This window comes from Martes martes, assembly GCF_963455335.1.
Source record: "Martes martes genome assembly, chromosome: 2".
Taxonomy (NCBI): domain Eukaryota; kingdom Metazoa; phylum Chordata; class Mammalia; order Carnivora; family Mustelidae; genus Martes; species Martes martes.
Genome location: NC_137889.1, coordinates 200,999,361 through 201,013,987, shown reverse-complemented (window position 1 = coordinate 201,013,987; position 14,627 = coordinate 200,999,361). Strand labels below are relative to the sequence as shown.

The 14,627-nt window shown below is 38.0% G+C and overlaps 1 protein-coding gene across 3 annotated transcripts in view; it reads left to right on the top strand.

The window, feature by feature from the left end:
• Positions 1-3,265, top strand: part of CNOT6L (CCR4-NOT transcription complex subunit 6 like) — a 111,590-nt gene extending 108,325 nt beyond the window's left edge. For all 3 annotated transcript variants that reach the window (XM_080831192.1, XM_080831191.1, XM_080831193.1), the window contains exon 12: positions 613-3,265. In XM_080831192.1, coding sequence (XP_080687318.1) covers positions 613-825 — 213 coding nt within the window. In that variant the 3' untranslated portion in view covers positions 826-3,265. The remainder of the gene's footprint in view (positions 1-612) is intronic.
• Positions 3,266-14,627: the final 11,362 nt, after the last annotated feature.

Sequence of the window (14,627 nt, the reverse complement as noted above, 5' to 3'; positions counted from 1 at the left end):
ACGTGAAAAAGAACACATTAGAAAAATTAACTGTATGTAGTATTTTGTACATACGTGGCGTATCTGGGAAAGCTGAACTAGAATTGGCAAATCTGAAACGTGCTTTACCATGACTTCGTTCAGGTGTATTTGGATATCTTGATGTGCAAGTAACTGAAAATAATGCCAGTTAACATTAAAAAGTTAATTTGAGTCATACCTTTTTGTTATGCATTTATATAAAAACAGCTTGTTGAAACTGATGGATTTAGTGTAGTTCCCATAATGTTTATACTGATGTATTAGATTTCACTGACCTAAGCAAGCCATTTTTAAAGAAGGTGCCTAGACACAATATGGTGTGTTTAGCTTAGTTTCCTTACGACTTGTAAACAAATGCAGGGCTTTATGACCAGTAGGGTCATGCATTTCCCTGTTGAGCCCACTTTATTTCGTTAATACCCACTGAAGACTTGAGTCCTATTTGACTTGTCGTGATAACAGGTACCGAAAGTACGGGTTACTCGGGTATTTGGCTTTTACAAATTATGGATTGTTCTTTATATATCTTGAGTTATTCTTTCTTTCTAAGCATTTATTTTTCTTTTTCCCCAACCTCCCATCTCTTTCCAGGGCGTGATTGACTACATTTTCTATTCCAAGACTCATATGAACGTGCTTGGTGTCCTGGGGCCTTTAGATCCTCAATGGCTGGTTGAGAACAACATCACTGGGTGTCCACACCCTCACATCCCTTCAGACCACTTCTCACTGTTAACACAACTTGAACTCCACCCTCCACTTCTGCCTCTTGTCAATGGTGTTCACTTGCCTAATCGGAGGTAGTGGAGTACTGCCCCGCAACGACGGGGGAGCTGTTGCTATGGACCTGTACAGTTGTAAATCAAAGTATGTAGGAGTGAAGTATGGCCATCCTTAAGCTGCTTCTTCAGGTTCCTTTCATTATGTGTTTGCTCTAAGGTTTTGTACATTTTTGTGCATATTGGTATCATTTGGCACTAGGGCTGGAACCAAAGTATTACTCTTTCCAAATTTTTAATTTAACATATTTTTAAATTCGACCTTCTTCATATTATATTAGGAGTCAACATTCATAATTAGTAAGTCACCAATTCAAGGCCCAACAAGAGTGTATTTGTTTTTCCAAAACAAATACTTTCTTTTGAACGGTTTCAAATGAGCCAACCATTTTTGTAAAAGGCAATTTTTAAAAACTATAAATACGACATTTTAAACTGAATGATAGCATGCCTTACAGGAAAAGTTTCTTGGATTTCTGTTTTCCATTATAACAAACTGATTTTTGGCTCCCCAAGTCTTTTGCACATTAACAAAGCACTTAAATTTGCTAGATCTGTACATAAACTATGATACAGCCTTTAACCATAATATGAAAAATAGAGAAATTAAAGATGGTTGCACAATATGCTTTCAAAATCAAGCATTTAACAGCACATGACAGTTTGTTGGGCAAGCGCTGGTTTTTTTTTTTGTTTTTTTTTTTGAGGAATCACTGTATTTAGTTCCTCTATTAGTTATAACCTCATTAGAAGTATTAATTTTAAGCCTTTCTGTCCAGTTTATTTATTGGGAAATAGTGGGTAATTTCTACTGCCACACATCTTGAAAATAGGATATGTTATATTTTAGGATGCCCACAAAATTAGTGTCTGGTATTTTTCATTATTCTCATCTACCTTTTTCTGTCTGGTTGTGCTAGAGAAACAGATATTATATGATCTGTATAATAATTTTTGCTGTTATAGTCAAATGTTTAAAAAAAAAACAGACAAACTACTGAATAAAAACCCCCGATCCAAGTTTTAAAAGGGAAAAGCGATACAAATATCTCATGTGTTTCCTGAAGTAGGACAAGTGGCTATTAGTTTTGGCTTTTTGAGGTAACAGTGGAAAGGATTTGGTGGTGGGGGAGAAAGAACAGGGAGTAGCTGAAAACCTCGGATCATTTTTCCTGACTCTAGTTGCCAAATGGCCATTATATGCTTTTAATCTTTGTTTCCATTGTCTGTCAGGGTTGAATTAAGAAGCTACTGGTTTATTCCCAACTGTCGATGCTCTTTAGAAGTGTTGGAATCCTTTTTTTGCCCAGGAGGGGCCAGTTAAAAATCTGTGACTCAAGAGGCAGTGAACGTAGTAATACTGTTTTTCTGGGGGAAAAATTGGTTGGCTACTTGATGTTAATTATGGCACAGTTAACAGGAAAAGGTTGTGTCTGTGTTTTTAAGTTTTTCTTTATTCTGCTTTTTTGCTGCTATAAGAGTTTTCTGAAATTTATATTTTAAACTTTTCATGCACTTTACTGTTTCTAGTCTCAAAATGTGATATTTTTAATAAACAAGAAATTTTCCATTATGTGAATGAAATTTTAAAAGAAAATAGCCTATATTTGTGTCTCACTAATATATAAAGTACAGGTCAAATTTAAATTATTTAATTAGTTTTAAATATATACAATTTGCCTCCTCTTTCAAACCTAACATCTTAGGCCGTTTTATTAGTCTTAAATGATGCATTTCCTTTGGTCCTTTTATACTAATTTCTTCCATAGTAAATTAATCAGGCTGTATAAGGTAATATTTCCCCAGAAGGATAATTTTAGTGGGACGAGGGTGGTGGGATGATGTAATGTCATATACGGGATTGCATCAGAAGGGTTCTGTAAAGCCTAAACTCCCTTTTAAAAGTGCCTAGTGATAGAGGCGTTGTTTGTCATCTATTATAATTGGAATGTCATTGTAGTTGAGTGAAGTTTGATGTAAATAAAATATTCTTTTAAAAATGGTAAAGTACCAGAATAAACAAACAAATAACAAAGAAACAACCATTAAGGTGACAGATTTTCCTCAATGTGCAGGTATCCCTTCTTATATACCTCAAACATTCAACATCTAGCCATGCAAATTGATTACCTGAACCATAGTACTGGAAAGTAGAATAGCATGAAAAACTTAATTTTGTGGACATTACCTTTTTTTGTAATCAGCTACTGTATGTTTTATTTTAAATCTTTTGTTTTGGGTGGGTTTTCTGCTCTGGAGGTATATGCACTAACAAAACATTTTCCTCCTTTCATATACGCATGTTAATTAGCAATGTGAGCAATATTTCCTACCATACTTCACTCCCAATATTTTTTGAGATGTTTGTATAAAATGGAATTTAAAGTTCACTTATGATTGTATATGAACCACAGAGGAGGCCATTTATTAATAAAAAACTTTTTTAATAGTTAAATGTAGAGGGGAAAAAATAAAAAAAAATTGGGAAACATTGTAAACAGCTTAAGTTTATTTTGTGTATGATCGAGGCACTCTGTTGCAGGAAGGTGTGTAATTGGGTTCTCTCTGCTTCCAAATGCACTCTTTCGAACCATTCATTATCCTGTGTATTTTTAATGTGGTTTTAGTAAATGTTGGTAGTAGCTCTGTTGAAGTAGGTAATTGTGTTATGTTTTGGGTGGCACACACACTTGGGGCATGGTAACCCAAATTTCATGTGCACGGTTTCCCTTTAGCCCACTGCCCAAATTTCACACACCTTTCACCCTTTGTTCCCTTTGTAAAAGGAGTGGTATCTGTTTTGAGCTGCCAATTCAGATGATCAGAAATGCTGCTCTCCTCAGTATTGTCTTGTTACAATGCATGCCGTTTGGAACTTTGGCAGTGAGAAGCCGAAAGGAAGAGGTGAATGACATACGGTATATATTCAGTGAAAGTAAATATTTATGCTTATATACTTTCTAGTTCTCAGAATCTAAGTTTAATAAGCTTTATGCCATTGGGGCTGCTGCATATTTTATCTGAAGTTAAGAGAAAATTTGGGCATTTTTAGGTTGTGATAATGTGTTTTTTTTTTTAACTGTTAAATATGATTTCTGATAATTGTCTAAGAACTGGAGTGTTCTTTAAATTTGTTAAAACAGTGTTTGAGGAAGGGAAAGCTGCACTGTTTGCTATTACAACAGTCATACAAGTGCATGTCAAGTCACCCACTCTCTCAGGCATCAGTATCCGCCTCATAGCTTTACACATTTTGATGGGGAATATTGCAGCATCCTCAGGACTGACATCTGGGAAAGGCTCAAATCCACTTACTGCTCCTTGCTTGTTGACTTTGTTTTAAAATATTGTGCCTGGTGTCAACTTTTAAGCAACAGCACTGCCTAAAAGCAAGCAGAGAACAGAATCCCAGCACCATTCTATAGGCAACTTTTTAGAATTCAGATATAGTAAATCTGTTCAAGATTTATGATGTTTTATGTAAAAAAAATTTTGTACAACGTAGCTGAATATTTTTGTTTCATTTCTTTGATGTAAGGCGTGTGAACATTCTTTTGAATATCACATGTTAAAGTCAGGTAATGGCACAATGGGTTCTGAGACCAGCTTCCCACCCCCCCCCCATTTGCCTTGTTCCAAGCTCTTTCTTTTCAAATTACTTTTCTGATATTCATAGGCAGATATTTAATTTTACTAATAAGCATCCTGTGTGAATGTATTAAAGAAGCCACTGTGTTTTAGTGTTGTAGTTTGCAGAAATATAAAGCTTCTTTTCTTATTTGTCCCTGTTATTTGGTGTGTTACAGTTATGTATTGAGTAACAGAGAAGGGAGAAAGTTGAAAGATACCTAAGGCTCATATCACTTGATTCTTTGGTGGGTTGTATTAGAATTGAGGATGTGGCACATTAAAACTGGAACATAGGCAAACATAACTGTGTTCCATTTTAAAATTGTATCTCCTAAGTATCTCTCATTAAGTGGGTAAAAAATTAAGTTTGTATTTGCATTTCCAAGAGTTTCTAAAAATCACAAATGCTATATCGATACTTTCAAATCAAATAGCAAGAAGTAGAGAAAGCACAAGACAAAATAGATTAAATATGTTCTTTGATGGGATGAGAGGCATGTGGTTTTCATTTCTAATACAGGGCTAGGTTTTCTAGCAAATTGACTGTGTCCCAGTACTTACCAGTACTTATTTGTTTTTAAGTCTTATATTCTGAGAGATTTTAATAGCTTTGTAAAATGTACTGAGTGAGCAGTAACTTTGGTCACAGAAAACATAGTTTATGATACATTTGGCAGGCCAGAGAATAATGGTTATATAGCAAGCAATGACTTTATGGCACGTTTTCAAAGGTAGCACTCATATATACCTATATTTTGACAGAAATGTGAATTCTCACATTTATGAGGTACTCTCTTTCTCTCCGACCTGCCCTACCCTTTAAAAAAAAATCAACTTTCTAATGTGTAGGTTTGTTTAACCTTTTCCTTCTGAATTATATCATGTTTATAGAACTCTGAGAATTCTAGGTAGATAAATTAACTAGGAAAAGTAGAATATTTTTCTAAGCCAGGAACTTCAACTAAAGTTTTCAGTCTGGAGGCAGATGAGAACTTTTATACTTACGGTTGCTTTGATTTAATGTTTTTATGGCATCATGATCACCAAATTCAAATTGAGACTTAAATAAATTAGTATACCTTTAACCTGGCTTATTTACCAAAGTTGAAATGTATTTCCAGAACAGGATGGCAAGAGCATCTTTCATTTTACAGAATGATTTGGAAATATTTATTGTATAAGCATCATCTTAAAGCTTCTGGGGAAGAAGAAAAAAGGAAGCTCTTCAAGCTATACTGCAGGGTGTTCTGAATAAGATCCATGAAAAGAAAAAAAAATTTCTTTTCAGGAAGGTGGTCAGGGAGAGCATGCATGTTTTCTTATTTTAACCAAATGCCTTCTTTCTGTAAGTTTCTCTGTTGAATTACTCAAGTCCTACAGCAAGAAGTAGGGAGATAACTAGGAAAAACAAGCTTGGTTAACCTACTTAGTAATTCCTTTTGGCCTAAGTTTGTTTGGGTTATTCTTGGAACCAAAGGAAAACAAGCATGTTGAGGTTTTATTCAGCATACGTTATGACATGGAAGTAATGGAATGTTTTTAAGTAAAACTTTACTTTCAAAGCATATGAAGTAAGGACATTTCTATCAATTAAATGTTCATTTTTTATGGCACTTAGTATAAACTCAGTAGCATTGTCCCGAAATTAGAAATTGTGTTATCAGAAACAATCACATTTTGAAAAGGGTATGTAAATGCCAAGTGATATGACTCTTTTGGCATAGTACCTTGGTACATACAGCTTTCCGAAACTTTGAGAAGTCATCGTTTGGCACCTGTTAGTAGTTCTTTGTTTCAACAATCTCCCCAGATTTAGATAATTTTCCTACTTGTGTATCTGTCACTTTTAACTCTAAAAGCATAAGAATCATGGTAACCCTCTCAGAAGTGGTCCGTCCTTGCTCATTTTAGTTTTGTGTTAATTTCTAGTTACTTGACATATAACTGTATTTTCTTTGAAGCTAACAATGGTTATATGTACCACATTCGTTTAGTTAGTTATGTTAACTCAATTAAGTTAAGACAATTGGCTCAGCATTGATGTGTCAAACAATGGCTTTGCTTCTTAACAGGCTTAGTTTCCTGCTACTTGTTTCAGTCTTGATACAGTAAGTGATGCAGTAGTCTGGGTGTGTATGTATTCAGAAGCTGTACTGTTCTTTCTCTGTGCTTAACTTGCTAAAAATATATTCCCTTACCTGTGAAATTCCTGAGCGGTGCTCTGCCAACTTTTTTGGGGGGGCGGGGTGGGGAGGAGTTTGGATGGCTGTATTACTGCACACTGGATCTGGAATTGTTCAGTGTTGTGAGTGGCAAATTTCTTAAACACCAGCAGCACTGAGAAGTGCACTATGGGCATTCGTACAGTTGTCCAAATGCAGGCATTTCTTTCATCCAGGAGAAGTTGAGGAATAGAGTTCATTGGAGTCCTTGGAATATTTTGAGGATGAGCATTTCAAACTTTGGCTTTTTTACCTCTGGAGGGGGTGGTATGGAGGGAGTTTTTGTTTGTTTGTTTGTTTTTGTTTTTTAAGAGAAAGTGTGTGTTTGTACCTTCTCTTTCGGAAAGGCCAGGGTGTTGATCACATTCACTATGGGTTAATTTATATCTTCCATTGTGATTTCTTTCAACCATAAAACAAGTGCCAAGTAAATATCCATGAGACGATCTACTCTTCCACTCAATTTACCATTTGAATAGGGAAAGGTTCATTTATTTTCATCATTTAACATTAAGTTAATAATTCATTGTTTTGCCTAAATTTGAGTCATTCTGTGGCCTATAAAGTGTTTTTGTAACTAATTTAATGGTTGGTAAGCAAAGCACTTCAGTTTAAAACTGAACAAGATATTTTGGTAATTTTTCCCCTGAATACTTGGGGGTTTCTACTGATACTATTTCAGAACAAATTCTCCTGTTCTAGGTTGTATATTTACTTTGTTTTTGTCCTAAGAAAAAGCCAAGCACTAAATCAGTTTGTTACTGTGTTCCAGTAATCAGTTTAAGATCTAAGATTTTCCTTTCTTTTTCTTTTTTCTTCTTTGTGTCCTTTTTTTCCCCATTCATTCTCTTTTTAATTAGAAGACTTAATGAAGTGCCATGTAATTATAGCTTACTAGTGTTTAATGTTTAATAGACTGGTTCTGTGGTGTCCTAATCATTTAACACTCTGTCATCCTTGGAGAAAGTGGTTCTGCTCTTACTGAACACATTCTCTCTGACAAAATCACCAGCTGCTTTATTTTTCTATTTATTACAGTTAAACAGTTGATGAGGTCTGAAACTTGAGCAAACTGCTTAGCTGAGATGTTTTCACAATAGACACTGTACAAAATGTGCGTGCAAAAGGACACAGTTGGGTGGTAGTATTTTTTCATTAATGTGAACATTGACTAAACAAAGCAGTCCTGCCTTTTAAATCTTGTGGCAGCTCAGAGGGAGGTGCTTAAGAACCTTAACTACTATGTCAGATGACAAAATACTTTTTTCCATTTTGGAGATTGGGTACTGCTCACACATGATGTATAGGGCTAAATATATGCTTGTTTCCTTGCACCTGTGTACTTCCTCTTCTCTCCCTCCCTTTCCTTCCCCTGTAGGCAATAAATGGCCATTTTGCAACTGCATACCTTTGTCTTGGTTTTTTACTGTATTTGTGCAGTATGTGTCTGCTTTTAGGTCAGTACATCTCTTGGAAAGTGAAGAAAGAAGCCAAGGTAATTCAGGCAAAAAGTTACAAATTCATGCTACCCTTCCCCACCCCCCCCCCCCGAAAGCTATATTACTGCTTAAATAGTACTTTGTTTAGAATAGATTTGGAAGTTAGCCTTAGTTATGGCTTGCTTTGGCTGAAGAAATCTGAACAGAGGGACTCAGAAGTGAGGCTTTAAGACCCAGTGTGCAATTTGCCATATTCCCTTTTCTTGCCTTGGTGATAATAGAAGTGTATATTGAGATTCAACTTTCCATCCTAAATCTTTGACTTTGACGAAAAGAGCTCGCCTGCTGACCTACACAGAAAATGAAGTGAGAGAAACAACAGCCAAATCTCAATGTCTTCATAAAGTAAAGTTTTGTTATTGCAGCATGATCTAGCCCATCCTTACTGATATACAACCATCAGATCTCCTGAGTTACCAGCAGTAATCTGTCTCAATAAGTGGACCTCCCAAGACCGAGAATAAACTCATTCAACAAACATTTCAAGTATCTATTATACAAAGTGCTTTGGGGATATAAAGTTGGACAAGTTCCACATCCTCCCAAGAATTCACTTTGCAAACACTTTTATGATGTAAAATATTAAAGTGTTATAGTAAAGGTATCTTAAATTTTTAGAATCTTGGAAGAGAGGAGGGAAAGGCTCACAAATAGCTATTTTGAAACTGGGGATATTCAGTTGAAAAGTGATTTTAAGATACGGTGTGATTGAGACCAGATAATTCTTGAAGAGCATAAAACGAACAAACAAAAAAAACAGCTGTCCAGTTTAATAAGTGCTTAGGGAAGGTAATGGAAGGTTTTGTGGAAACATTGTGAGCATCAACAAATCTCTAGCTCACTGCCTATAGTGACTGGCCATTTTTACCGACCCCAAGGATCCTTTCTTTATAGAGGTCTTGACATTGGCCAGCCTTTAGGAAGCACTCCAAAAATAGAATCACTTCAAGTGTATCTCAGAGGGACCAGATTTTAGGACAACTGGCTTATTAAGAAGATACTCCTGGGGTGCCTGGGTGGCTCAGTGGGTTAAAGCCTCTGCCTTCAAGCTCAGGTCATGATCCCAGGGTCCTGGGATCGAGCCCCACATCAGGCTCTCTGCTCCATGGAAAGCCTGCTTTCTCCTCTCTCTCTCTGCCTGCCTCTCTGCCTACTTGTGATCTCTGTCTGTCAAATAAATAAATAAAATCTTAAAAAAAAAAAAGATACTCCTAAAATAGAGGAATCAAGACACTAAGCAAGTGTCCTTGCATTCCATCATGTGACCTTGATAAAAATGTACCCTTAATGGTAAAAGGGATGTAAGAAATTGAATCTCATGAAATGTTAGAAAAATCAGACACCAAGACGAGTTTGCATGCAGGTAATTTATTTGGAGAAATGATCCCAGGGAAGAAAAGGCGTGTAGGAATAACAATAGAGAAAGAGGGAAAGCCAAGTGAAGGGTGCAATATTGAGCCAATCACCTCTCTGGGCAACTGGGACATAAACTTGCCACTGACCTTTTGAGGAGCTGAGTAGAATGCACTCAAAATAGTCTTCATGAGGGATGAGAGAGGAGAATTTGTGGGCTCCCATGAGAAAAGTGTGTTAATTCTTTTCCCTGTTTGTACATCTATTAAATTCACTAGGTTCCTGCAGGAATCCCATATAATAATAGTGGGAGATGGAGTGGGCGATGGTACAGAAAGCAAAAGGCAAAGTGCTATTAAGTTACACTTGTGTGCAACTGGTCGCCAAGCTATGATGGCAGTAAGGAAGTGAGCCGAGAGGATGTGAGGCACCTGAGGACTCTGACATAATGACGCAGTGTAATCTCAACAAAATACGGAGGAGGAGAACAAGGTAGAGTCCACTGCTGCAGCTGATTTTGAGGCTATGATGAATAGTTGTCACCATCTCTCTCCTGTCAGCTTTGCAGATTTTTACTCAGCTTTGCACCAGTGCACCAGTGGATCTAGATTGCGTTCCTAAGGTTTGGCAACCAAGACCTTCATCCCCACAAGATGTTTTGTGCTTATTGGGCACGGTTGCTTGAGTTTGCCAGCCATCCCTGGATGTGTAAGAAGCAAGAGCTGTCTGTGAGTCACGTGGGTTCCTGATAGGCTTATTCTTGCCTCCCATTGTGTACCAGCAACCTTACTTTTTCATGACAGAACGATGAATCTTTGTACACTAGCATTGTGAGCCTGAAATGACCCCTTCCTGGGGACCTCCAATGCCTGGAAGATATGTGGGTATTAAGGCTCAGTCTAAGTCCACCTCAGCACCTCTGAAACGCCATCCCATCCCAGAGTTTCCCACAAGTTGCACATTAATCCCTATTTCAGAGTATGCTTCCGAAGGAACACAACCTGCCACACCAAATTTCAAGAAATCGTGCCAGCAGCATATTAGGACTGACTTTTTGCTAAGACTAAAATCTTGAATCACAATAGAATGCCACCATATCAATAAGTTATTTCTTATGCAGTCTTAGGTATCTCAGATTCAACACTTTCAAGATCCACTACTGTATGTTTCTTCAGTCCCTGGACATAGTGTTAGTCAGGTCTTAGAAGTCTTTGGGTGTGAAAGCTATTTTCTTTAGGTTTAAGTGCTATATACGTCTGTTCAGTTGGTACTGTGATGTCACCATAATTACTGATCTCAAGTTCAAAGAAGGGAGGCATGGGTGGGTCTTAAGAAGGACAAACAGTCTTTTGAGGCATCTTTCACAAGTAAGAACTTTGCAAGTTATCCAGGCAAAAGGAGGTTTCTTTTTATAGGAAGGGGGAGGGCCCTAAGTTTCAAGGACATCTGGGGATTTGAGCTTCTCTGGCTTTTCACTTGTTTTAAAAATTTATTCGAGAGAAAGGGTGTGAGGGGTGGGGGACAGGGAGAGAGAATCTCAAGCAGACTCCCCGCTGAGTGCAGAGCCCGGTGCTGGGCTCAATCTCATTATCCTGGGATCATGACCTGGGCCAAAATCAAGAATCGGAAGGTTAACTGACTAAGTCACCCAGGTGCCTCTTCTCTGGTTTTTCTATCACATGTTCCTATTCCAGGGTTTAGAATTTCACTTTGCACAACCTTGAAGATTATGTTCATCTTTGCTGTGGCTCTGCTACTGTTACACACATCCTGTGTCTGATCTTTAGCACTGTTTACCCCATGGCTGCTGAAATAATCATTAAAGCACTGTCCTGGATGTACCTGACTTTCACAGTATGTCTTGAGTTGAAATTGGCTAATCTGAGCCTGTCATTTTCTTTTTTCAAGATGTCCAAAGTAAATTTTGAGAACCCGACAACCTCACAGTCCTTATACTTAAAACTGCACCTTACGGTTTAAGTGTTACTGCTTCCCTGTAAGCTGGTGCTTCTCTGCCACCTGTACTTCAAATCCACCACCAGTGAAAGTGCACTGGGGTCATCTGCCAGCAACGGAGTGACTAGAGTGATCCAGATCCAGAAGCATCTGCTTTGTTGGGCTGCTTCTGTTAATGACTGTCTTGGCCCAAGTTTCTCCAAAGGACAGAGTCCGGGAGATCTTCCTTGCAGGTAGTTGATGTTGAGATGTGATCTTAAGAAACAAGAGTGGGAACTAGGAAGAATTAAATGGGGAAAGAACACAAGTCCATTCAATGGTGTGATTACTTCTGTGAGCAACTAAGGCTTGAAGTTACCAGGAGCCCTCCAAGGAACCAAGTAAAATGCACCGGTGAATGGCTACCTGAGGAGTGGAAGAGAAGATTTATCCAATGGCTGCTCGACCCTCGTGGTGAGCAGTCATTTACCTGGATGTTAACTCTCTCATCTGATTAGGTTCAGCTTTTATCCTCAAATATGATGTGGTGGGTGATCTTAAACTTCTGTTAAAACAAGTCAAGGACCACATTTTTCTTATCCATTTGTCCGTTGAAGGCCATCTTTGTTCTTTCCACAGTTTGGCGGCTGTGGCCATTGCTGCTATAAATATTGGGGTACAGATGGCCCTTCTTTTCACTACATCTGTATCTTTGGGGTAAATACCCAGTAGTGCAATTGCAGGGTCATAGGGAAGCTCTATTTTTAATTTCTTAAGGAATCTCCACACTGTTCTCCAAAGTGGCTGCACCAACTGGCAATCCCACCAACAGTGTAAGAGGGTTCCCCTTTCTCCACATCCTCTCCAACACATGTTGTTTCCTGTCTTGCTAATTTTGGCCATTCTAACTGGTGTAAGGTGGTATCTCAATGTGGTTTTGATTTGAATCTCCCTGATGGCTAGTGATGAACATTTTTTCATGTGTCTGATGGCCATTTGTATGTCTTCATTGGAGAAGTGTCTGTTCATGTCTTCTGCCCATTTTTTGATATGTTTATCTGTTTTGTGTGGGTTGAGTTTGAGACGTTCTTTATAGATCCTGGATATCAGCCTTTTGTCTATACTGTCATTTGCAAATAATTTCTCCCATTCTGTGTGTTGCCTCTTTGTTTTGTTGACTGTTTCCTTTGCTGTGCAGAAGGTTTTGATCTTGATGAAGTCCCAAAAGCTCATTTTCGCTTTTGTTTCCTTTGCCTTTGGAGACATATCTTGAAAGAAGTTGCTGTGGCTGATACCGAAGAGGTTACAGCCTATGTTCTCCTCTATGATTCTGATGAATTCCTGTCTCACATTGAGGTCTTTTATCCATTTAGAGTTTATCTTTGTGTATGGTGTAAGAGAATGGTCAAGTTTCATTCTTCTACAAATAGCCGTCCAATTTTCCCAGCACCATTTACTGAAGAGACTGTCTTTTTTCCACTGTATATTTTTTCCTGCTTTGTCGAAGATTATTTGACCATAGAGTTGAGGGTCCATATCTGGGCCCTCTACTCTATTCCACTGGTCTATGTGTCTGTTTTTATGCCAGTACCATGCTGTCTTGGTGATCATAGCTGTGTAGTAAAGCTTGAAATCAGGTAACGTGATGCCCCCAGTTTTGTTTTTCTTTTTCAACATTTCCTTAGCAATTTGGGGTCTCTTCTGATTCCATACAAATTTTAGGATTATTTGCTCCAGCTCCTTTAAAAATACTGGTGGAATTTTGATTGGAATGGCATTAAAAGTATAGATTGCTCTAGGCAGTATAGACATTTTAATAACGTTTATTCTTCTGATCCAAGAGCATGGAATGGTCTTCCATATTTTTGTGTCTTCTTCAATTTCTTTCATGAGTGTTCTGTAGTTCCTCAAGTACAGATCCTTTACCTCTTTGGTTAGGTTTATTCCCAGGTATCTTATGGTTCTTGGTGCGATAGCAAATGGAATCGATTCTCGAATTTCCCTTTCTGTGTTTTCATTGTTAGTGTATAAGAAAGCCACTGATTTCTGTACATGGACTTTGTATCCTGCCGCATTACTGAATTGCTATATGAGTTCTAGTAGTTTGGGGGTGGAGTCTTTTGGGTTTTCCATATAAAATATCATGTCATCTGCGAAGAGAGAGTTTGACTTCTTCATTGCCAATTTCAGAAAGGATGAATACCCAACTTTTGTAGCAACATGGACAGGACTGGAAGAGATTATGCTGAGTGAAATTAGTCAAGCAGAGAGAGTCAATTATCATATGGTTTCACTTATTTGTGGAGCATAACAAATAACATGGAGGACATAGGGAGGTGGAGAGGAGAAGGGAGTTGAGGGAAACTGGAAGGGGAGTTGAACCATGAGAGACTATGGACTCTGAAAAACAACCTGAGGGTTTTGAAGGGGCGGGGGATGGGAGGTTGGGGGAGCCAGGTGGTGGGTATTAAGGAGGGCATGTATTGCATGGAGCACTGGGTGTGGTGCAAAAACAATGAATTCTGTTATGCTGAAAAGAAATTTTTAAAAAAGTCAAGGAAATGTACTAAAAATTAGAACAGCAAATGATAAAATTCTTATTAAAATAAACTTAAGAGTAGTCCTGTGTTTTCTAAGCATATTCTAGGTAATTGCATCTCTTTATTGTGGATCATGGCAAATATCTAAATTAATATAAGAACTAGAATTTACTCTTACATGATTTATTTTGTGCCAGGTACTATTTATTTGCTTTCTATACATGAAATCATTCAGTCTTCACAACAGCCCAGTAAAATACATACTGTAATTCTCTTAATTTTTTCAGGTGAGGAAACTGAGGCCCAAAGAACTTAGTAACTCAATAGCTGTGTTCTCTTGGTCATGAGTCGGTGTAGGAAACGGGAAGGGCCTCTGCAGCAAGCGTAGGCTAAAGTGCAAGTGGCCCTTCCTACTGGGCTGTGCAGACCTATGGCATGGGAGGTCCAGCTGCTGCTACACAATGGGCACAGGGAAGGATATATTTGGCACCCAGGGGAATATTTGGTGACTCCAGGCATTTCTTTGCTCCATTTTGCTGTGTAACTGACAAGTGCAAAAATCATGAAAAAGGCATGGTAACCAAATTCTAGGTTACCCCACTAGATCAGCCACCGAGAGCAGAGATGCTGGTTGAGAATGACAGGAAG